Source organism: Balaenoptera ricei, chromosome 15 (assembly GCF_028023285.1).
Source record: "Balaenoptera ricei isolate mBalRic1 chromosome 15, mBalRic1.hap2, whole genome shotgun sequence".
In the NCBI taxonomy this organism is placed as follows: Eukaryota; Metazoa; Chordata; class Mammalia; order Artiodactyla; family Balaenopteridae; genus Balaenoptera; species Balaenoptera ricei.
In genome coordinates, this window is record NC_082653.1 from 23082763 (window position 1) to 23105356 (window position 22594).

At 51.2% G+C, this 22594-nt stretch overlaps 1 protein-coding gene across 4 annotated transcripts; it reads right to left on the minus strand.

Annotated features, from left to right (window-relative positions):
• Positions 1 to 1991: 1991 nt before the first annotated feature.
• On the minus strand, positions 1992 to 18957 carry TGIF2 (TGFB induced factor homeobox 2). Of its 4 annotated transcripts, none has more exons than XM_059899011.1 (3): positions 18895 to 18957; positions 14991 to 15216; positions 1992 to 4778 (listed from the first exon to the last, which is right to left on the minus strand). In XM_059899011.1, exons 2-3 carry the CDS (start codon positions 15180 to 15182, stop codon positions 4257 to 4259), a joined length of 714 nt encoding a protein of 237 aa, XP_059754994.1. In that variant the 5' UTR covers positions 15183 to 15216; positions 18895 to 18957; the 3' UTR covers positions 1992 to 4256. The 4 variants fall into 4 exon arrangements, with proteins under 4 accessions (XP_059754994.1, XP_059754993.1, XP_059754991.1 ...); XM_059899010.1 differs by lacking the exon at positions 18895 to 18957 and adding an exon at positions 18766 to 18862; XM_059899008.1 differs by lacking the exon at positions 18895 to 18957 and adding an exon at positions 18673 to 18861.
• Positions 18958 to 22594: the final 3637 nt, after the last annotated feature.

Consider the following 22594-nt stretch of genomic DNA (forward strand, 5'->3'; position numbering starts at 1 on the left):
ATTCATGGGGCTGAGTTGGGGAAAAGTTTCCCAGTGGGGTCCGTGAGGCTGGGGGTCCATGGAGAAATCACCACTCTCAAAAACAGTGGAAAGGAAGAGGCCTTCCTTGACTGTCAGTCTAAAGGCATACCCCCCACACCCATCATTACCACTTTTACTTTTTTTCCTTTACTACTGGACACAGGGCCTAAGGTCACATTGATAACTAAGGACTTGAAACATCATCATGGCCCCCTCGTGAAGAATAGGGGCATAGACAGAGAGTCAGCCAACCCAACCACAGGTACTCAGACTAAGGAGCAGAAATGCCTTTAAAAAGCTATTTCCTAAATGAGAGTGTTACAGGACAGGCTGATGTCCTTATATAACATTCCTAGCTTCAGAGGAGAGGGGCCCTAGCCACACTGTCCCTGTCACCTTTCATTATCTAGAGTGCTTGCTCACTCCAAGGCTCATCAGTCTGAAGCTGGATACAGAAGATACTTTTATTTTCAGTTCTTTGAAAAGTATTTGTAAGAAGCCATCTCTTCTGAGGCAGCTGAACCATCCAAATCACTGCCCCTCTTAGAGGAATATTAGTACTCATTTTCCAGATGTAAAATGAGCGTCACTCTTATTTTGAAGAGCCCTTCCAGCATGTTCCTGTTCTGTCAAGCCCCAGGGCCAAGTGTCCAACTTGAGGGATACTGATGGAGGGAAGTGGGAAAACCAGGACCCCGGATGAATAGCTAAAGGAGCTGGGGCACTTTAATCTGGGAACTTGAGCAAGAAGGCTGCATCTCCAAATTCCTAAAGGAGAGTGACCTGTGGGAGAGATTCAATATCCTCCATCCAGGGTACTGGGGAGAAATCAGAAAGAAGCCGATTTGGTTCAATGGAGGAAACTTCTAGTGCTTAGCCCAAACCATGCTAGATAGCTGGATGCCAGTAGGCAGTGAACTGCCTATCACTAGTTTATATAAGAGAGGGGGACAGACCTCAGGGTGACCTTAAAACAAGACAGACTTGAATTCATATCCTAGTTCCACTTAGTACTGGCTGTGTAAGTTCAGGCAAGTAACTTAACAAATCCCGTTTCTTTACCTATGAGAAGAGTATCTCATTTTTTAAAAAAATTTATTTTTATTTTTGGCTGCATTGGGTCTTCGTTGCTGCACGTGGGCTTTCTCTAATTGCGGCGAGCTGGGGCTACTCTTCATTGCGGTGCACAGGCTTCTCATTGTGGTGGCTTCTCTCGTTGCAGAGCATGGGCTCTGGGCGCGCGGGCTTCAGTAGTTGTGGCACGCGGGCTCAGTAGTTGTGGCGCATGGGCTTAGTTGCTCTCCGGCCATGTGGGATCTTCCTGGACCAGGGCTTGAACCTGTGTCCCCTGCATTGGCAGGTGGATTCTTAAACCCTGTGCCACCAGGGAAGCCCTCTCATTTTTTTTTTTTTTTTGGTGAATGTTTGTGTGTACAAAAGTTAAGAGATAATGTTTGGGCTGTAATTACAATGTACAGTCATGTCAACAGAAATGCTACCACAGGTAGCTTAAGCAAAAAGGGGAATTTACTAGCTTACATAATAGGGAAGTCCAGAGACGGTACTGGTTTCAGACATGTCTACAGTATCCATGTATCATCATCTCTGCTTCTTTCTGTGCTGGCTTCATACTGTAGTCATGCTCCTTCCTCCTTAGGAGAGGGGGGGACAAAGTTACCAGCTCACTAAGTTCCCTTACCACTTAGCAACCCCAAAGCTTGACTGCTGACGCAAGGGAAGACTGGTCCAGCTTGGGATACATATGCCCCCTGCACACTGTGATGAAGAGGATGTGGAATACTCGTGAGGCCCAGGAAATAGGGACGCAGAGTACACAACACTTACAGGCAGCTACTAGAGGGAGGGTGAAAGAGGTAAGGCTGAGTAAGAACTCAGCAATTGTCCTGTCTCCAGGCTGGGCCCAGGATCATAGTGGATCAATCCTTCTGCTTTGAAAAACAAAACCAAAACCAAAAAACAAAAAAACTTTATTTGACAAAAGACAAAAACCAAAGTTATTTACAGTAGTTTTTTGCTCAAATAATCCAACGGGATAACTGTGCTTCCAGGGTTACCTCAGAACCAAACCAAGCAGAGGCTGCCCTGCCCCCAGCCTCCCCGTCTTGTACAAGGGGGGAGTGCCAACCAGAATTCAGCAGCATGGCTCCCTGACCCCTCACCACCCTCCACTGCTCAGTGCACTGTGGGAGGGAAAGTCCCACCCCAGCCCAACGCGCTTCCACAGTCCCCTGCTGCAAGTGTCCTGCAACAGTGACACCAGACCTGGGCTCAGAGACACGGGTGGGGTGCAAGAGGCCGGACAAGCAGCAGCTTCAACTGATCTTGAAGCTGCCGTGATCATTCTTCCCCAGCTGGGCCTCAGGAGGGTGAGGGTCCCTGATCCCCCCCGGGGCATGGCAGGAGAGGGCACAGAGAGGGGAGGAGGCAGAAGAGAGCCTAGAAAACCTGCCCACTAAAAGAGAGCAAAGCCCCCCTCTCTTAAATAACCAATCCCCACTCCCACAGCAATGGGTGGGCCAAGCCACTCAGAAGTTGGGGAGCCTCCCTGAAGTCTTCAGGGATCATCCGGAAAGCACAGAACACATGTTGCTGCCTTTCTCCCAGCCAAGCCCACCCAAGTCAGCCAATACCCAGGAACTCTCCACCTGTGCCCAACATGGCAACTTCAGGAAACTACAGGTTGAGGATCCTGACCTGTCTTTTGGCCCAGTAACAATGTTATTCAGAACAAAAATATTTCAGCTAATAACCTAGGATTAGTGTTTCTTAGGATATACTAGAAAGGTGGGGTATATTGCTGTTGAATGCTATCAGCAATGAAACAGCAGAAAAAAAAAAAGCGGGGCGGGAGGAGAATAAGACTAACTGTGTGATCCGTTTCACTGTGAAGTTCAGGGCAGGGGCTTCTGCAACTCCAATTTAAAGAGAGGTGCAACAGAAAGACACTCACAGCGAACAGGCTTCGTGACCGATTCCCAGCCCCAGCCTCCTCCCGGGGCAGTTCCACAGGCAGCTGGGGGCACTATTCCATGTTTCCTCCAGGCACAGTTTCCGGCCACCATCATGGGAGAAGCTGCCCGTCTGGATCAGCTAAAAGGCCTTCCTGACCACTAGATGGCTCACTTCTCTCCAAGTAGGAGCAACAGGGAGCTTCTGACATTCTGGCCCCACTAAGCCAAGTTCCTAGAAGGAATTCAGAACTCAGGCTGCGGGGTGAAGCTTTCAAAGATAAAGAAGGGGAAAACATGAAAGAGAAAAAAACACCACCCCACTGCTCAGCCTAGCTTACCTCCCCCTCCCCTCCCCCACAATACAGTAAAAACAACCACCAACCAACCAGAAAAACACCTCTCTCTATCATCCTTCTCTGCTCTGCACCTAGAAGGTTTGGTCAGATTTCTGTTGGACCCTCTCTCTGGCTGTGGCTTTATCCCCTTCTCCCTTCTGTGCATGATGCAGAAAAGTCAAAGCCCATAAAAGTTTTTTCTGCCTTTTTTTTTTTTTTTTTTTGGTAAACCAAACCAACAATAAAACAACCATTTGGAATTTTGCAGAGATTTAGCTGGTCCCCCAAATGAAAATACTCCTTCCTTGTAAAACAATCACCAGTTGCAGTGGTGGATTATTCTCAGTTCATCAGACTCCATCAAGCAATGCACTCTCATTCCCCACACCTGGGCTAACTACTCCTGTTAATGCAAACCACAGCAAAGAGGGAAAAATAAACACAAAGTTTAGCAAAAACCTAAACATTCAACCGGAGTCGGTTCTGTTACATCTGCTGGGCTCCTCTTTTCTTCTGTTCACACTTATGAACCTGGAATGTCCACACTTAACAAAAAGAGGCCCTGTCAGGGGGCAACTGGGACCCAGCACAGGTGTGAGTGAACTTGGCAGGTTTCCTGTGCCCAGCCCAGGAAAGCAGGTGGGAACAAAGGGGCCCCGGGGATTCTCTGCAGCAGCAGCACCATGCCTGTCTCCAGTCTCTTGGTCTCATCACTGAGGAGGCCTGGAGAAACGGCAGAGTCAGCAGAGGAGAGGTCCCATCACAGTGCAGTGACACCAGCGGGCGTCTTCCTGCTGAAGACCTCTGGACAGAGGAGATGATCCCGATGTTTGGCAGTGATCCAAAGAAAACCCTCTGTAGGAAGGGGAACCAAAACGGAAACCCAGGACAGCTGGCTCGAGCCTCGAGCACCCCTGTTGGCAGATGCCTACTTGGGGTTTTCAGAGACGAAAGAAATGGGAGTGCGCAGCAATGGGGGTGACGGGTCCTGCTGCTTCTGGAGCTCCATCTCAGCTGCCCTCTGGAGCGCCACCTCCACCAGCAGCTGGAAGCTGCTGAAGTCCTCCTTGTCCTGCTCCGGGGGTGTGGGCGGTGGTGTGTTGAAGAGTCCACCCGTGGGGCTTCCAGCTTCAGCCCTGGTCAGCAGGGTGAGTGTGCTACCAGGGGTCACCAGGGGCTTGGGGGGCTCCAGCTCGCCTTGTGGGAAGGTGGCTGCCGGCTTGTCTCCCTGGCCTGAGTGGAGCGGCATGGAGCACACGGACAAGGAGAGCACATTGGTGGGGGCCGGCACAGACACAGCCAGCACCGAGGGGCTGCCGCCTCGGGGGAGGGCCACATCGGAGGCCTTGCCCCCGCGGCGGGAAATGGTGTACTGGTTGGGGTCTTTGCCGTCCTTCCGAAGCATGTCTGGGAGAAGCCGCCGCCGGGCGTTGATGAACCAGTTACAAATCTGGAATGAGAATGAGTGTGAGAGACTGTGATCAGTTTACTCTCTCAGAACCGGCTGCAAAGCACCTGCGTTCCTGGCCCCAGAAACACAGCAGCAAACGATTCAGGCACAATCGCAGCCCTCAGAGAGATTTATGTTGGGCAGAGAGAGTTAAAGAAGAAATCATGTAAATGAAAATAAACTGCAACTGTGATCCAGCCAATGAAGGGAAGGTACGTCGGTGCTGTTGGACACAGTAATGGGAAGACCCAATCCAGTCTTCGTGGACTCGGGGTAGTATTCTCTGAGGAAACGGCTTGCAAATTGAGATCTGAAGGGTAAGCAGTAGGTTAGGTGGGAGGCCAGAGGGGAGAAGAGCATTCGATTGAGAAGGATCAACACCTGAAAAGTGCCTATGAGGAGCTCAGAGAAGGAAGTCCTGTCTGGATGGAGCTCAGAGTGGTAACTAGAGGTTACCTCTCATGGTGGGGATTTGGTTCTTTACTCTAAGGACGATGGGGAGCCGCAGGAGGGTTTTAGGCAAAGGATGCTAAAAATGCTATGTGGAGAACCGAGTGGAAGCAGAGTGCAAGGTTAGTAGTTCAAGTTAGGTTAAGGGAGGTGATGAGAAGATGACAAACGGTTGATCTGTCTGGGAGACTGGAAATGACACGACCTGGTGCCCAGTTGGATATGGGTGTGTGAGAGGAGAGGGGATGGAGCCAAGGGTCGTTCACTCCTAAGATTCTAGAATAGAGTCTTGCTGTATGCCAGGGAAAGAGCCACAAAGACACTAAGGGACTCTCAGGTAGAAGAAAAGTTATTGTTTCCAAGCAAAACCAAGGTCAGTGGTTGAATGTGCATTCAACCAACATCCTTAAATCCTTTTTTCCTACATGCTGCTGAGAAAGCTACCATTAACCGTGACCCCATTCCTGTCCAGCTGATTGTTTAGATCAATCCTCTTGGGCCTATGCCTGAGGCATGACATTTCTTACTGATAAGTGGTCTGCTGCAAAACCAAGGCATATCTAGCACCCATCCTATATTTGTCTGGACCCTTTATAATAGCCTCCAGATTCACAGCTCTCCAATCCAGCCTCGTCACTGGTTGTCACTCACTTTCTAAAATGCAGTACTGTTACTCCTGTTCTAGAAAACTGCCATTTGTCTCCTACTGCCTATAGGAACAACTCCAGACTCTTGGGCCTGGGTGTTAAAAGCCTCCCCTGTTCATAGCCTATCTTTCCAGCCCTTGTATTCTCCTTTTAAAAAAAAAAAAAAAAATTTATTTATTTTTGGCTGCGTTGGGTCTTCGTTGCTGCGCGTGGGCTTCTCATTGCAGTGGCTTCTCGTTGCGGAACATGGGCTCTAGGCGCGTGGGCTTCAGTACTTGCGGCGCGTGGGCTCAGTAGTTGTGGCTCGTGTGCTCTAAAGCACAGGCTTAGTTGCTCCGCGGCATGTGGGATCTTCCCGGACCAGGGCTTGAACCCATGTCGCCCTGCACTGGCAGGCGGATTCTTAACCACTGTGCCACCAGGGAAGCCCCTGTATTCTTCTTCATGTGAAATTGCTCACCAGCCCTCACTGAGGCCCTGTGCTTTAAAAAACAAAAAACAAAACTCCATGCCTTTTGCACATCACATTCCTTCTTTCTGGAACACCCTCTTCTCTACCTGGAGAATGCCTACTATTCTAAGTCTTGGCTGATCTAAGATATTAGAGATTGGGCTGAGGCAGAGGAAATGGTTTCAAAACACATCTCTCCTCACCCACAGCTGCTGTAGGGCCTGGCAGTTTCTTTTCATACTTGAATGAATGACACCATGAGGGTAGATAACTGTTCAGGAAGAGTGTGAATAGTTTCTGCACACCCCAGAGGAGATGGCACCTAATCGTGGCATCATTACTGATCAGCTAAAAGATCAGCCACTTACACCCTCTTTCCTTTCATTTACTCCTAACAGCCTGGAGATGTGACAAGACCAATCCCGTAACAAGCTCACCTGGGCATTATTTTAAAAGTTATGGATTAGACTAGAAAACAGTTTCTTAGCTGCCTGGCTGGTGTAAGCTCATAAATACAAAACCAGTTTTTCCCTAAAGAGGCAAATACAACCCCTTATCATTTTTTCCATGTCCTTCTCCCTCTTGCCCTCCACTGAAGGAGCTGCCACAGGCGGAAAGTTGCCTAATCACTTTCTTGCTAACACAAAAGTAGCTGGAGAGAAGAAACAGAAACTGTGAGAGTGTGTTGGTGATGAGGCCTGTCTGTGGCATGGCATGCCTCCACACATCTCGGCATCTTTCTGGGAGCCTTTGTTGAGAAGCGTTTACCAATAGCTGCCGTTTACTAAGCACTGTACATCTATGCAATTTTCTTCCAACAGTTTTATCAGCCCTATGAGTTTGATCAGCTCCCATTTTACTGATGAACATATATAAAGCTGAGCCTGGAGAAGTCAGGCAGGATTCTACCTCTAGCCAAGGATCCCCAAGCCTGGACCTTTGGATCTGGAGGAACGAGAACCCCTACTCTCTGAATCTTTCTCTCAGGCTATCACAGGACCCCAGAGCCCAGCTTATTTTACTCACTAGAATGGTCAAGTCAGAACTTCTCACCTTCCTGTTGCTCTCCCTTTCAGGGCTTCGTGCTCACTCAAATAATATTTATTGATGCCTGCTATGTGCCAGGCCAGTTCTCGGTGCTGAGGATGCTTCTGTGAATTAAACAGATACGCACTCTGCCTTGTGGAGCTTATAGTCCATCTAGTTGTGGAGACTGGCAATGAACGAACATCACTACAGCAACAAGAAGTGCCAGGAAGGAAACAGACAGGAATAAAAAGGTAGTATATAAAGATAAGAGAGACCTCCGTAGATAAGGGGTCTGGGAAGGCTGAGACCTAACAGATAAGAAAGAGCCAGCCACACAGAAAGCTGAGGGAAGAGTGTTCTAGACAGAGGGAACAGCAAATGTCAAGGTCCTGAGGCAGGAAAGGGTTTGGTTTAAGGAACAGACAGAAGCAGGCAGGGCTGATCCCACGAGGCCAGAACACCATGGTTAACCACCAAAGGGGCCTAAACAGTGGCCTAAGCTAGTTTTCACACTGTACGTCCTTCTCCTGGTCCTGTCTTTTCTCTCCTCTTAGTTCATCAACAGAAACTTACAGAGCATGTAGCAGCTGCTGTAGGGGAAGAAATGACAGGAACCCCTCCCCCACACCTCTCCTGTGCTGAGATGCCAGGAACTGTGTGGGCTGCGGCAATGCCTAACATTCCTCTAATGGGTGACTGGATCAAAGGCCCCACTCTCCTCAGGGCTCCCATACCAGTTTCTACCCCTGCCTATCACCTTCCTTAGCTGACACCTGGGCAAGGCCTTGAGTACCACTACCCAGCCAAACGGATGGCCACCTATGATAAGAGCGGGCACCTGGAGTTGGCATGGCTCCTTGCCCAGCAGCCTGCAGCTGTACCTGTTCCACAGGTGACCCAAGGAGAGCACCAGGCTCCAGGTCCTGTCAGGCTGGGAAAGCTCATGGGCAGGGCAGAGCCAGAGCCTTCCTGTGGCTTCTCTCCCTTTCCATTCCAGCCTGGAAGGACCCTGCCTCTGGGGTTCTCATTTACCCCGCTTTACCTCTCTGGTCCTCTCAGTACAACTGAGTGTGCGCACGCGCGCGCACACACACACACACACACACACACACGACAGCAGGCATCAGCTGACACTTTTTGAGCTGCTCACTGCAATCTTGGCTGGAGTTGCAGGGGAGCCCCAAGGGAGAAGTAAGACTGAACAGCTGAGTGGACGAAGGAACTAAGGATCTTTGACACAAGGTATCACGCCAACCATCTCACTTGCATTATGTTTAATTTGCATGAAAGCCTGGACGGTAGTAAGCAGTGTCCCCAAAGTACTACAGAGAGACCTGGAACTCAGAGATGAGAGAACCTGCCCAAAGTCACACAGCCTCCGAGTGCAGAGCTGGGATTCAAACTCAGGTCTCCTGCTGCTGTTCTCATTCTGGTCTGCTGTCTTACCAACAGAGGAACAAAATGGATAGCTGCAAGGCATCACCATAATCCTAAAAGCAGACTCTTGCTGAACACAAAACATATCAGGTGCTGTTCTGAACATTTCCCATCTAACTAACTCATTTAATCTTCAACAGCCTATGAGACAGGTTCTGTGATGATCTCCATTTTATTTGAACCACTGAAGAAACAGAGGCCCTGATCAGAGAGATTCAGTAACTTGCTCAAGGTCACAAGGGCAAAGGCTAGGATGTGATCCAGACAGCCTGATTCCAGGCAACTACCACTGTCAGGTGAAGATAAAAGACGGAGGAGAGGGCTTCCCTGGTGGCGCAGTGGTTAAGAATCTGTCTGCCAATGCAGGGGACACAGGTTCAAGCCCTGGTCCGGGAAGATCCCACATGCTGTGGAGCAACTAAGCCCGTGTGCCACAACTACTGAGCCTGCGAGCCACAACTACTGAAGCCTGCTTGCCTAGAGCCCGTGCTCTGCAACAAGAGAAGCCATTGCAGTGAGAAGCCTGTGAAGCCCGCTTGCCTAGAGCCCGTGCTCTGCAACAAGAGAAGCCATCGCAGTGAGAAGCCCGTGCACGGCAACGAAGAGTAGCCCCTGCTCTCCACCACTAGAGAAAGCCCGCACGCAGCAACGGAGACCCAACACAGCCAAAAATAAATATAAATAAAATAAATTAAAAAAAAAAAAAAAAAAAAAAGACGGAGGAGAGTCAGCCTGAGGCCTTTTCTCCTTGCTCAGATGCTTTCATCTCTCCATCCTGCAGCTGCCTCCTTGGCTACCTGCGCTACAGGAGACCACTACACCTCTCCAGCTCAGCCCAGGATGCAGGGGAAACGTGACCTGGGTCAAGAGGAGTAGGGACCAGTGCTTTTGTTGAGAGCAGTCTTGGGGAGGGGAGCCTGGCATTTACTAGCAGATGCGTGGGCACTTAGCCTCTAGCTGCACCTCCCATTTTGGCTTCTAATTCTGAGAACAGCAGAAAAACACCCCCCCCATGTGCTCACCCTGGTCCACAGAAAACTTGGCAGCCTACTTACTGTCTGTTTTGTCTTCTCATCCGATAGAAATGCACAGCTGAGGGCAGCCGGGCAAGGGCACAAGGCCCGAGTGCACCACCAGTGCCAGCTGTGATAATGGGCTCTGCGGATTTTCTGTAGCCCCTTCCAGCAGCCTGACCCACGCCTAAGTCAGGAAAAAAGCATGTGACTTGCCCCAATTCAAGGTCCTTGGGGAGGGGGTAGGAGAATGCCAAGGTGAATTCTGTGATTGATACGGCAAAACACAGGCTGGGTGCCTGAAAGCCTGTCTCTACCATAAAACAGGGCCCTATCTGAAAGGCTGCTGCCCTGCCAGTATTTTCTTTTTTTTAAATCAGTGGCTGAGATGAAGGACACGGGAGGAATCACTGTGGCAAATGGGAGTGGGAGGGGCACTAGGGAGCAGATAAAGGCCATGAGGACCAGAGCAGGGCTTTTGAAGGCGACACAAGTGCTTTAATTGTAATGTCTTTTCAACTGTGAAAGACAGAAGCAAAAGAGGGGAGAGAGTGAGGGCATGGAGAGGAGAGACCTTTCCCAAACATCACGGTCCCTCAATCTGTGCTGTGACCACCTGTATGCAGGTGCTCCTAAAGGCTGCTGGCTGTATTAGAATAACCTTGAGGGTGATTTTAAAAAACTGCTACTTCTCATCTGCTTTATAGATGGGGGGCAGGGGAGAGGGGTGGGTGGAATCAGGAATGTGTTTTTAAACAAGCTCCCCAGAGTCCTGCCACCCAAACTTAGGAACCAATGGTTTAACCCACTGGTTTAACTTGTCCTTGTGGGCCAAACCCTTTACTTAAGCAAAAAAGCTTACACAAAAGCTCAAAAAATATACAAATGAAAGGCCTTAAGGTGGGGAGACAGTGGTTACCAGGAGGAAGAATCGGGAGGCAGCTATCTTTGGAGCCAGAGTAAGGAGAGCAGCTTCGAGAGATAAAAGTTCACTGAGGGCAGGGCCAAGCCACCCCCTCACCACACAGCAGGCCACTACAGCTTCTGCACCAGGCTCCTTTCTTGCCCAGTACAAGTACCAGAGGGACTGCTGCCCCTCACCTCCCCAATCCTTCAAGTCTGTCAGGATTCCATTCATATACAGCTTCCGGAGAAGCCTTGCCTACCAGGGCAGCTCAGCTGACACACACGGGTAATTAAGTACACTGAATTCTCAGTCCTTTCAATGTCTTCCCTCCCCCAGGGGGGACAGTGCCGGTTCTACTGTTGTGTTCCCAGCACACAGCACTGGGTCTGGCACAGAGCACACCCCCAATCAATATTACACAGAGAAGGAATGGGCACGAACCCTCCCCGCCACGCTTACCTCCCCTGCCCAACTGGCAGCCCCTTAGAACAGAAACCACAGCAATAAAGTGGGCTTACAGGGTGTCACTGGGACCTGTGAAAATCCTTCACAAATGACTTTTTGGTTTTACCCTCCCAACTGCCTCGCCCAGGGCAAGTACCAGCTAACCAGTTAGTTAAATAACTCATTGACTTGCTAATGAGATTGCTCCTGGGCCGGTTAAAGGAGACAATCAAAAGGGAGGTCCCCAGGGAGAGAGAAAACAAACTTGGCAAAATGTTGATGCTTGCTGGAGCCAGGTGATTGGTGCCAGGGGTGCGTTATAATATTCTCTTACTTTTGCGGTTATCTGCAAACGTTCCTAATAAACAATGGAAATTTAAAAAATTAAATACAGGAAAAAGAGATGCCTCCAGGGACTGACTTAAACCAGCTTTTCCAGATTGAGGAGCCACTACGTTTCCTTTATTTCTGAGGTCCTGCCTATTGACATTTCCAACACTTTTTTTTTTTTTTTAATTTTGGGCCCGCCGCGCGGCTTGCGGGATCTTAGTTCCACGACCAGGGATTGAACCCAGGGCCCTCGGCGGTGAAAGCTCAGGGTCCTAACCACTGGACCACCAGGGAATTCCCTCTAGCACTTTTACCTTCATTTTGTCACTTCAACAATTATTTACTGAGCACCTACCAGATACCTGGCATTGAGCTAACACTGAGGATGTAGTGATAAATAAGTCTAGGCCTCTGGAGTTTAGTGTGTTCTAAAAAGCCATCAGTCAAGTCCAAATGCTGACCCAGTCCCGGTGCTGTGGGAACACAGAGCTCCTCTAGGGGTCAGGAGTCTCCCTAGTCAGGGGTGGGAGCAAAGTGGTGTGGGGTATCTATCAGTGTGGCAGGAATATGGGGGGCCAGGGATGAGTCCCGCTACACAGATTGGGAAAGATGATGTCGTCAATAGGTTGGCAGGAGCCACTGAAGGGTTTTAAGTAGGGGAGTGACACGTGATCAGACGATGATAGGTTGGACTAGGGTAGGAAAGAAGCTATATTCCGGAAATATTTAAGGGGTAAACGTGTAGAAATTGGTGAGACCAAAGGAACTGAGAAAGGGCTATCAAGGGGAAGCCCTTAGAAAGGGAAGGACCCAGCTTGGAGAAGTTACCTGTTATCAGTCAGGAAATCTGGGGTGCCTGTGAGACCTTCAAGCACGAATGTATGGCTGGCGCTGCTTGGGACTCATGGTACAGTTTCCATCAAGGAGTACTAGATGGCCCCCACTGCTCCTTTTTTTTTTGGCCACACTGCGTAGCAGGTGGGATCTTAGTTCCCTGACCAGACCAGGGATCAAACCCATGCGGAGTCTTAACCACTGGACCACCAGGGAAGTCCCCCCACTGCTCCTTAACTCTCAGCATGCCTCTAGAACAGGGTGGCCACCCGTGGAACCCCTCCCACCAGGGGATGCCAGGATCCAGCTGGCCCTTCCTCAGAAGTCTCCAGCAGCTAATCCTGAAATGGATTAGCTGTAGCCCCAGACCTACATTTCTGTAAGTGGGATCTGGGGATATGCCGTCCTAGGGGCCCACTAGTTCCCCACAAGAATGTTTTGGTTTTGTGTTTCCAATTTGATCACAAGTAGGAGTGCCGTGGCCTCTGGCAACCCAGGTTTGCTCAACTCCGGAGCCAGTGCCTCTGTCGTACTACACATCGTAGTGCAGTCAACAAAACACCATCCACCGTTTGTTATTAATGCAGTTAGATGGAATCTCATTCGTTTTACATCTATTTACTTTGGAAAACTGTTTGGTTATTTCACAGTTGTGTATAAGAACAAAAGCAAGAGGTTTTTTTACCCAGTTTTATGTTTGTACATGCTTAAGTGACGTGATAAAAATTATTCAAGTCTACATTGTGAGGGAAGCAAGTCCGTGAAAAAGATTTTAAGAGGAGTCAGTACATTATTCAGACTTGAGAAACAGTGTTCCTGATAAAAGGCAATTTCAATACAGTGTGGAAGTGGTTTGGTCGCACAGGTAAGAGGCACACTGGAATATACAGCTGGGGGAATCAGAGAATGCTTTCATGAGAAAATGCTTAAACAGAGTGAGCCAGGCTCAGAGAGGTCAAAAAACCAAGGGAGAAGGCCCGGAGGCCTGGGGGTTCAGGGGCCCCAGAGACAGGAAGAACTAGGCTGCAGGCAGGAAGACTAACAAAGAGGCTATCTAGGGTAATCCTGGCTCTTAGGCACCAAGACTTTGGCCTGTGCTCTTCTGCATCCTGTGAGTTCAAGTCCACCTCTTCTGGGAGGCCTTCTGAGGCTCCAGCCCTGCTCAGAAGCCCTGCCCTGAGTCTCTGCTGCCATCTGCCCCAGCGGTGATCACTTTTTGCAAACATCAGTGGCCAGGTCTTCCCCTGCTTTCCCATCCCAGACTAGACACTCCCTAGGGTAGGAATGTGTCTGGATCCTCTCTGGGATCCCAACCCTGCCCCGCATAGAGCTGGGCATAGTGCAGCGCTTGTCGGTAAACTTGTGAGGTTCTAGGAACTGCTAGGCGAGACCTATGACCTAGGAGAGATGAGGATGAAAGGGAGAGAAGAAGTGCCCACCCTGTGCCAAACACCTCACAGTGGGCCTTGAATTCTTCTCAGTCCCGCCCCCCAATCCTTACGTGCTAGGAAAGTGCTACTATCAGCCCCCTTTTTCAGGTGAGGAAACACGAAGCTCAGAGAGGAGGCAGTGACTTGGCCAAAGTCCAGGCTTTCTCTTGTGGAGAAGATGGGATCCGAGTCAGGGTCAGTAGCTCTAGAGCCTTTCTCACAGACAGACTCCGATCAGCCACTGCCCAGCGAGTATAAAGTCAGGTGACAGGATTTCTGAGGGCCGAATACTCACCATGAGGCTTCATGGAAGAGGGACGCAGCTGGAAGAGGTTGGGGGTTCGGAGCAGGGTAAGGGAAAGAGAGACGGCGCCAGGGATCGGAGTAGTGGGCCAGGAAAGAACAGAGGTGGAAGGGGAGGCAGCAGGGGGTGGGGTGGGAGGCGTGGGGCGCCAGCGGGGCAGAGGGTGGGCCTTTGGTAGGCTGGGGGCCTGTTCTGTGTCTCCCAGGCAGGTGAGCGCCCAACTGGAGGCAAGGCAGCGGTAGTCCTGGGGGTCTCACCTCAGCACCAGGAAAACAGAACAAAAACACCTGTAGGTCAGCAACTGGGGCAATTCAAAGGGGGTAATACCTCTCACTCTGACCAGAAGTGGATAACATGACCTTCTGAGCGTGTTCACATTCGTGGTTCACAGAGCACTTTCACATCCAGTTCTGAATCTATTCCTCCCAACGGTTCAGTCAGGCAGTCTAATCCCACTTTATAGATGGGAAATCAAGATGTGGTTTACAACTCCTGCGTGGCAGAATGGGGTTTTGACCCCAGAACCTCTGACTTCTGCCCTTTCCTTAACCGTGATTCCAACTCATTTTTAACCACTGTGCAGATCACCAGCTGCCCCGTGAAACCAAACTGCCATCCAAGTACCAATCTGGGGCTAAAGGCCAAATCCCAGACACTCAATGCCTTCTCACCCTCTCCCAGTTCCAGTGTTAATGACGACACCTAGACATTAATAACAATTCCTTGCCTCTTCATAACTCTCCAAAATCTAAATCTAGCTGCAATGACTTCATGCAATTGTCTTCCCTTGAGGCAGAGAGGGTGGGTATTCTCATCTAACCTACGAAGAAACTGAGGCCCAGAGAGGGGAAGTGACCAGCCCAAGGCCACACAGTTGAGTCAGTGACAGGGCTGGGACAGGACCAGAATCCAGGTCTCCTGCTACCCTCTCCTTACCTGCAGCACCGACAGGTTGGTCTGTCCAGAAAGGCTCAGCTTCTCCTGCTCTGAGGGGTAGGCATTGTAGCGGTGCAGGTACAGCCAGTCCCGCAGGATCTTCACCGACTCCTTGGGCAGGTTCCCTCTGCGCTTCCTCTTGCCTGCCAGGGAGAGGAGGCCTTCATCCTCACCCAGGTCACTGTCTGACATGGTGTCTAGGGGCTACGCTGGACCTCAGGCAAGCCTAAAACAGGTGACAAAGGGGAGGAGGACATTATTACCATGCTGTGCCTCTGACCCTTTTCCTAGCCTTCCAGCACATCATTACTAAAGCCTAGGACACCAGAAACGGGGTAATCGAAATTCAAAGTCTCAGGCCATACCAAACCCTGGGCAAGGTAGAAGGAAGGGTCCAAAATGCCTCTATTTCATCAGGCCGGTAGATAACTACTGAAATAAATGGCAGATCATTAATAAGCAGAACCAGACTAGAAGTAATTACAGCTACCACTGAGGCCTGTTTCCCATGCTCTGTACTGAGCATTTCACCTTTATTATCTCATTCAGTCCTCACAAATGCCCTTGTAAGGGAGACACTAATATCATCATCATTTTACAGATGAGAAAAACCAAGGCCCAGAGAGATTCAGAAAGTCACCCAAGATACTCTGGCTGTTAAACAGTTACCATGTGACCCAGTAATTTCACTCCTAAGGTAGCTAAGCTATGAAGAGAAATGAAAACCCACGTCCACACAAAACCTTGTACAAAAATGTTTATAGTAACATTATTCATAATAGTCAAAGGTGGAAGCAACCCAAGTGTCCTCCAGCAGATGAATGGTTAAACAAAATGTGGCCTATCCATAATACTGTAGAATATTATTCAGCCATAAAAAGGAAGTTCTGATCCATGCTACAATATGGATGAACCTTGCAACTATTATGCTAAGTGAAAGAAGCAAGTCACAAAAAACACATACTATATGATTCCGTTTTTATGAAATGTCCAGAATGGGCTGGAGGGGATAGAAGAGTGATAACTAAAGGGTATGAAGTTTCTTTTCTAGGTGATAAAAATGTTCTAAAATTGATTGTGGTGATGGTTGCATAATTGTGAATATACTAAAAAAAACACTGGTTTGCTTTAAAAGAGTAAGTTGTATGGTATGTGAATTATATCTCAATAAAGCTGTTATATAAAAAAAAAAAATCTCACCTCCAGGATATGGTATGGAAGTAGGGTTTAGACCCAGAGAGCTTGCCCCGTCCTCCACCCCCGTCCCATCTTGCTTCCAGGGTCTCCCAGGACCCAGTGAGGAGTCTGGAAACCCTATCAATCTCCACAGTCCTACAGCAATCCATGTAATATTTACTGTGTACCTACTGTGTATACCCTGCAGAGATGCTGAGTTATCCCTACTGGTTATCTCTCATTCTCCTTTGTCATCTAGCCCCTGGCCTGGTCCCAGAATCAGTGCCTCAAAAATCCAGATAAATAAGCAAGGCTGGGCTCTAGTTCCTCCAACTTGGCCGTGTGACCTTGGGCAAGCATCCTTCCCTCTCTGGGCTTGAGCCTCCTCTTCATCTGTTAATTGAAGGAAGGTGTTTCCCTAGACAATCCAACTCAGTTGTTTATCCCCCTGACAAACTTCTTGTTCGAACACGCAAAAGAGATATACATTTTAAAACCAAAAGTTCCAGGACAAGCTGATGCCAGAATCTCAAGGCCCCTCCCTCCTCAGCCTTTTAACAGCTCCCTAGCAGGCTGGGCCAACAGACTCTGGCATCTCCCAGGTTTTGTTTCCTCGACTTGGGCCTGAGCCCAGATATCCGGGCTGGCTAGGCCAGGCTTTCGAGGGAAGGGTCTACCCTCCCAGCCGGGCCACCTGGAGGTGAGACAGGCATTGGTTAGAGGTGCCACTCCTCAGAGAGCAGCAACTGCGGGCTGCTTTCTGAGGTCAGGTTTCTGAGGTTTAGCTGGCCAGGGCAGTTGGGATCTGAGCTCAGGCAGGGATGCAGCCCTGGCAGGCTGTAAGAAGTTTACTCAAGGTTATCTGTACAGATTCCACCCTGGCTGCCAGTCAAGTCCCAGTCTGCAGGGTTCCAGTGGGTGGCGTATGGAGGTGACCCCCTCAGTCTACACAGACCTCTCTACCGCAGTGTCCTGCACCCCAGCCATGATATTCACCGACAAATACAGCAGACACAGTTTACAAATCCCAATCCAGGAGGCTTCCCACACACACACCCCACGCTCCCACCCAGCCTCACACCAGGCAACTCTCTAAGAGCACTCAGATAACTGGCACCAACCCATCGCTCAGCCCCTGGAACCCCCAGGACTTTCACCGACAAATACAGCAGACACACAGTTTACAAATCCCACGTCTAGCACGAACAACTGGTACCACGCAACCAATTCCTGGATATACGCCCACCCACGATCTCTCAGACTGGGACAACTCCCGACGACATCATACTAAGGGTCAGTTCTTACCCTAACTGGCCTGTGGTAGCACCCTCTCGACATAACACCCAGGGCACCCTCCTACACACTCCACGACGCTGACCTGCAACCACTCCCGCGCCAACTTTCTGACAACTTCCCCAGCTCGGCCCGACACTCCCCCGGGCCGAGCACTCACGCTGCATTCCCAGCAGTTCACACAAAGCGCGCAGCCTCCCCCGCGGCCCAGACCCGAGTCGGAGCACATGGCTCCCGGGGCGGTGGGCAATCGGCCTGCGCTCGGGGCGCCTGCACCCCTCAGCCCCCCACCCCGCGTCAGACTCGGCGCTTCTGTTCCCCCGCGGGCCTGCAATCCGGGTGGGGCGGGGGCTCTGGAAGAAAGAAAACTCACGTGTCTGTCCCGGGGCAGGAAAAAGTTTGGTTCCCACCCCCTTCCCCCGCCGCTCAGCGCTCCTGACTCTTCGGGGCGCGGGGCTGGCCGAGCCTGCGCGCTCGGCTTTGTGCTCCGAACTCGGCCCGGAGGGGGAGGGGAGGGGGCTGGGCTCCCACCTCCGCACCGCCCCCCCCCAATCCTGCGCCCAGACTCCATGTTGGCCGCCCCCTGCCCCGGAGACTGCGCGCTTCGCCCGCGGGAGAGGCTCGGCCTGCCCGAGGGACCCGGCGCACACAAACTTTCTTCGGGTCGCCGGCCCCACGCGCCCCGCTTCCTTGGCCCGCCTGGGAGTGACAGATGCCTCCGAGACAGACTTTCCTTTGTTCCAAAGGAAAAGGGAACTCGCGCGGGCTCCCCGGCCCCCCCCAGCTCCGAGACCTTCCGGCTGCCCCCACCCGCAGCTGTCACTCTCGGGGGGCCCCTCCCCGGCTCGGCCGCGGCGGGGGGTAGGGGGGCTACCGGCGGTTAGCAACGTGCACTTTTGAAACCAAACAAACCCGCCCCCCGCGCGCTCACCCCGGCCCAGGGCAGGGGCGGCCCTCTACCGGGGTGGGCTCCTAGGGAGTTGGGTCCCCCAAAAGGGCCGCGAGCGAACTTTCTCCGGGGGGTTGGAACAGCCCCCCCCACCGGTCCCAGTCAGCACACCGCAGTCGGGACTCAGAAACACACCCGAGGTCACCCATCCACAATCGCACGCGCTTAGACGACGCCCCCTCCCCCGCCCGAGAAAAAAAAACTTTCCAAGTTGTCCGCGCGCCCCCCGCCCCCATCTGCCCCCCTCCTGCGCCCCGCACTGACTTTTCCCAGCAGCTTTTCCGTCCACGCGGCCTAGGGGTCGGTCCCGGGCGTCCCGGCAGGGGGCGGGAGGCGCCGGGGGAGCGCGCCGCGTACCTGCCGGGCCTGACACTCGGCCTGACAGCTCGCGGCTGGAAAGCACCTCGCGGCCTGACGTCAGATCCCCTCTCCTCCCCTCCGCTCTCTCCTCGCCCTCCCCCACCCGCCCGGAGGGAGAAAACAAACTTTGTGAGGAGCGCGGCGAGCGACGCCCACCCCCCGCGGGGCGGGCCAGCGGCTGGGGGCTTCGCCCCGCCCACCGCGCCCGGAGGGGGCGGAGCCGGGAGGGCACCTTCTTCCTGCGCCCACCCCCACCCTCAGGAATGCCACATGGCCTCCGAAGAGGAGTGGTGGGAACCCGGATCGGGATAGTGCGCTTGGGGGCAGGAAGTGGCCCGTTCCTCCTTTCGGAGAGCATTTCCGGAGCGCCTACTGTGTGCTCCACGCAGGGGGTGGGGGTCGTTACCGAGAGGAGAAATAATGCAAATCCCGATGTTTGTTAGTCAAATCTCCGGAGAGGAAACTGAGGCCCAGTTAGTCCGGGGATTTACCCCCAGCTGGTAAGGACTGGGGTCTGAATGCGGCGCCTCTTCTGCCCTCAAGGTCGCGTAGAGTCGGGTAGAAGTCTCCCTCGGACACAGCCCCAAAGCACGTAGCCCCAGGGTCTGTCACACAAGGGGCAGCCAGAGGTAAAAATAGCCAATGTTTAAGGAGTGTTTATAACGCAGTGACCTTAAGCGTGTGTATCTCCCTCGGGTTATGGGGTAGGTCCTGTTATATGTCAGTCCCTGGTTTGCCCATGAGCTGTTCTTGACTTTGCTTCTTGTCACACAGTCAACCAGTGACATTCAGCCCAGGTGGGTCCGATAGCGGGAGGCCGAGCGCTTATCTGATTGAGACGGGCCGTTGAAGGAGGCAGATGACCGTCTAAGAGCTCTCAGCGCTCCCTGGTTTCTTTTTCCTTTGCCCTCAACACCCAACTCCAGGACGTTTCCCTTGGTCTTCCCCGACCCTGCCAGCACTCTCTTCCCTGCTCTTTGCTCTCTGTTCCACGTACTGTAAAATACCTGCTGACCAACCTGTTGGCCTTCTGGGGAGACTTTGTGCCCCGCAGAGACTAGCACAGAGTCAGCCTAAAAATGGGTAAGGCCTTTTCTGGGCCTCTGGTTCCTCATCTGGTCCCAGATATGTAGGACCCTCGAGCTTGGAAATCAGCAGCTTTGAAATGGTTTTTGGTCTTAATTGCCCTTTAGCTATGGAGAACTCAGAACAAAGATCTAGTTTGCGCCCCAGACCCTAAGCCAATCAGAATGCTGATTAAATGACTGTTAAGGTGCACCTGGACTCCCCGTTGAAGCCAGACTAACCTGCAAATGCTTAGAAGCTAGTTGGCCACACTGCTTTCCTCACAGCAGTAGCCAGAGTGTCAGTGCTGCAGCCCAGCGCTCTCCGTGTCACAGACGGGGAAACCAGAGCCCAGAGTGGAGGCCCCAAACAATTTCTTGGAGCGCTCTGTCCACAGCCTTATGAGAGAAAAAGGGAGGCTTGGGGAGTCTCACGTAAAAAAGGTAAAACCTCCGGGCCCTGCAGAAATAGAGACGCAGATGTAGAGAACAAAGGTATGGACACCGAGGGGGGAAAGTGGCGGGGGATGAATTGGGAGATTGGGATTGACATATATACACTAATATGTATAAAATGGATAACTAATGAGAACCTGCTGTATAAAAAATAAATAAAATTCAAAAAAAAAAATGTAAAAAAAAAAGCCTCTGGACCCAGATCCCTAGGATCACAGAACATGTGTGGGATGGGGGCCTACATAAGGGGGACCCTGGAAGGGAAAACGGGTGCAGCCAGGTGAGCCTGTTGATGCGACGGTTCCCAGCACTTGGTGTCAGTGCATGAGAGCCAGACTCTGCCCGTTTTGGAGAAGCCACGGGGGACCTGGGCTGCAGCCCAGAGACCTCCCGGCAAATTAAGCCGGCAGCAGCCCCCTAGGCCAGTGCTTCGCATGTCTTATGCTAGACGAGGTGCATGGGGCAAATGGAGGAGAGCAGCTCTGTCCTCCTTTTAGCCTGCAGTGGAGCCACCTGAGAGCCGTTAACAAAGCAGATTCAGGAGCCCTTCCCCAGACTTCCTGGAGGGGGAGGGGGAGAGTTGGGAGGTAGAGGGGAGGCTGGTAGTATGTCAAGATTGTGCATTGTAAACAAATTTGAGAATTACCGCGTGTTTCTCAACTGGTAAGTTATCAGAATTTAAAATATATGCATCCTTTAAAAGCCAGTAAGTGTACCTCTAGGAATCTATATCGAGAAATAATTGCAGAACAAAGATGAATGCTTACACAAGATTGTTCTTTGCAGCACTATTTATTTTGGTGGAAAATTTCAAACAGCTACGTGCCCCTCAGCGGGAGCTGACTGCTTACAGGCACTCTGGGACCTCTGCACAGCGGGATGTTGTAATGGGGTAAGTCTGTGAGCACTAACCTAGGAGATGGCCAAGGAATATTTATTATGACACTTTGCAACGTCCTAGCAAGAAGGGGCTTTGCGTATACTTGTTGAGAACTTTCGTGGGAAAACTTTTTCCAACTGGGAAGTTATTTTTATTGTCATTTTTCTCTCATCCAGTTTTGCCCCCCCCTCGCTTTTTCACAGATGAAAAAACTGGGTCCCTGAGAGAAGAAGGGACTTGCCCCATGATCTGCCTGGGGTCCTGACTCCTGGCACAGATCTGGGGTGGGGGTGGAGGGGAAAGAGAGGTGGGCGAGGCATCAGAGCTCAGGCAAACCTGTTGGCCGCCTGGAGGCCATTTTAGGAAGAGTCCCAGGAACTCAAGATCCCTCAGGCCAGAAAGGGACTGGATAGGCTGCATAAGGCAATTCTGCCTCTGTACCTGAAAACCCAAATTAGAGGCTCCTGATGATGGGGCTGTCTCTTGATTGTGCCTGTTTCTAGTGAACTTGGTTATTGCATGCATAGGTTCAAATGAATGTTATGCAAATCTATTTTCATTGGGAAAAAAAAAAGGCCAGCCATTACTCTTTTTACCTGGGGTTGATGGAAATGGGGAAAGAGACTGATATTCACTATATTCACTTGGCTTCCAACATGAGCCAAGGCGAGATCCGGTAGCACAAAGGAGATAGGGTTCTGGGGGGTAGAGGGGAAGAGTCCAGCAAAGGCCAGGGTCAGTCAGTAATTCAGGAAAAAGCTGGATTTGATCAGCTGGTAGGGCCTTGAAAGCTGAAGTGAAGAATTTGGATTTGGCAGTGTGGGTAGTAGGGAGCCCCTGCAGGGCTGCTGAGACAGTGGCTGAGGAGAGGTGGGAAGAAATTGGAGGTAGGGTGATCAGGTGAGGCAGCTCTGGGTAATTGAGACCAAACAGATGGAGACCTGTCTCTGAAGTCTAGGAGATTTGTAGCTCTCTTCCGTGAGGTTGTGCATTTTCATCTAATGTGGATTTCAGTTTATCAACATCTTACTTTAAAAGTCTTCTAGTATTTTTTTTTTAAATAAATTTGTTTATTTATTTATTTTTGGCTCTGTTGGGTCTTCGTTGCTGCGCACGGGCTTTTTGTAGTTGCGGTGAACGGGGGCTACTCTTCGTTGTGGTGTGCAGGCTTCTCATTGCGGTGGCTTCTCTTGTTGTGGAGCAGGGGATCTAGGCATGCGGGCTTCAGTAGTTGTGGCATGCGGGCTCAGTAGTTGTGGCTGGCGGGCTCTAGAGCGCAGGCTCAGTAGTTGTGGCGCACGGGTTTAATTGCTCCGTGGCATGTGGGATCTTCCCGGACCAGGAATCTAACCCATGTCCCCCGCATTGGCAGGCGGATTCTTAACCACTGCGCCACCAGGGAAGTCCCTAGTATTTTGTTGATCAG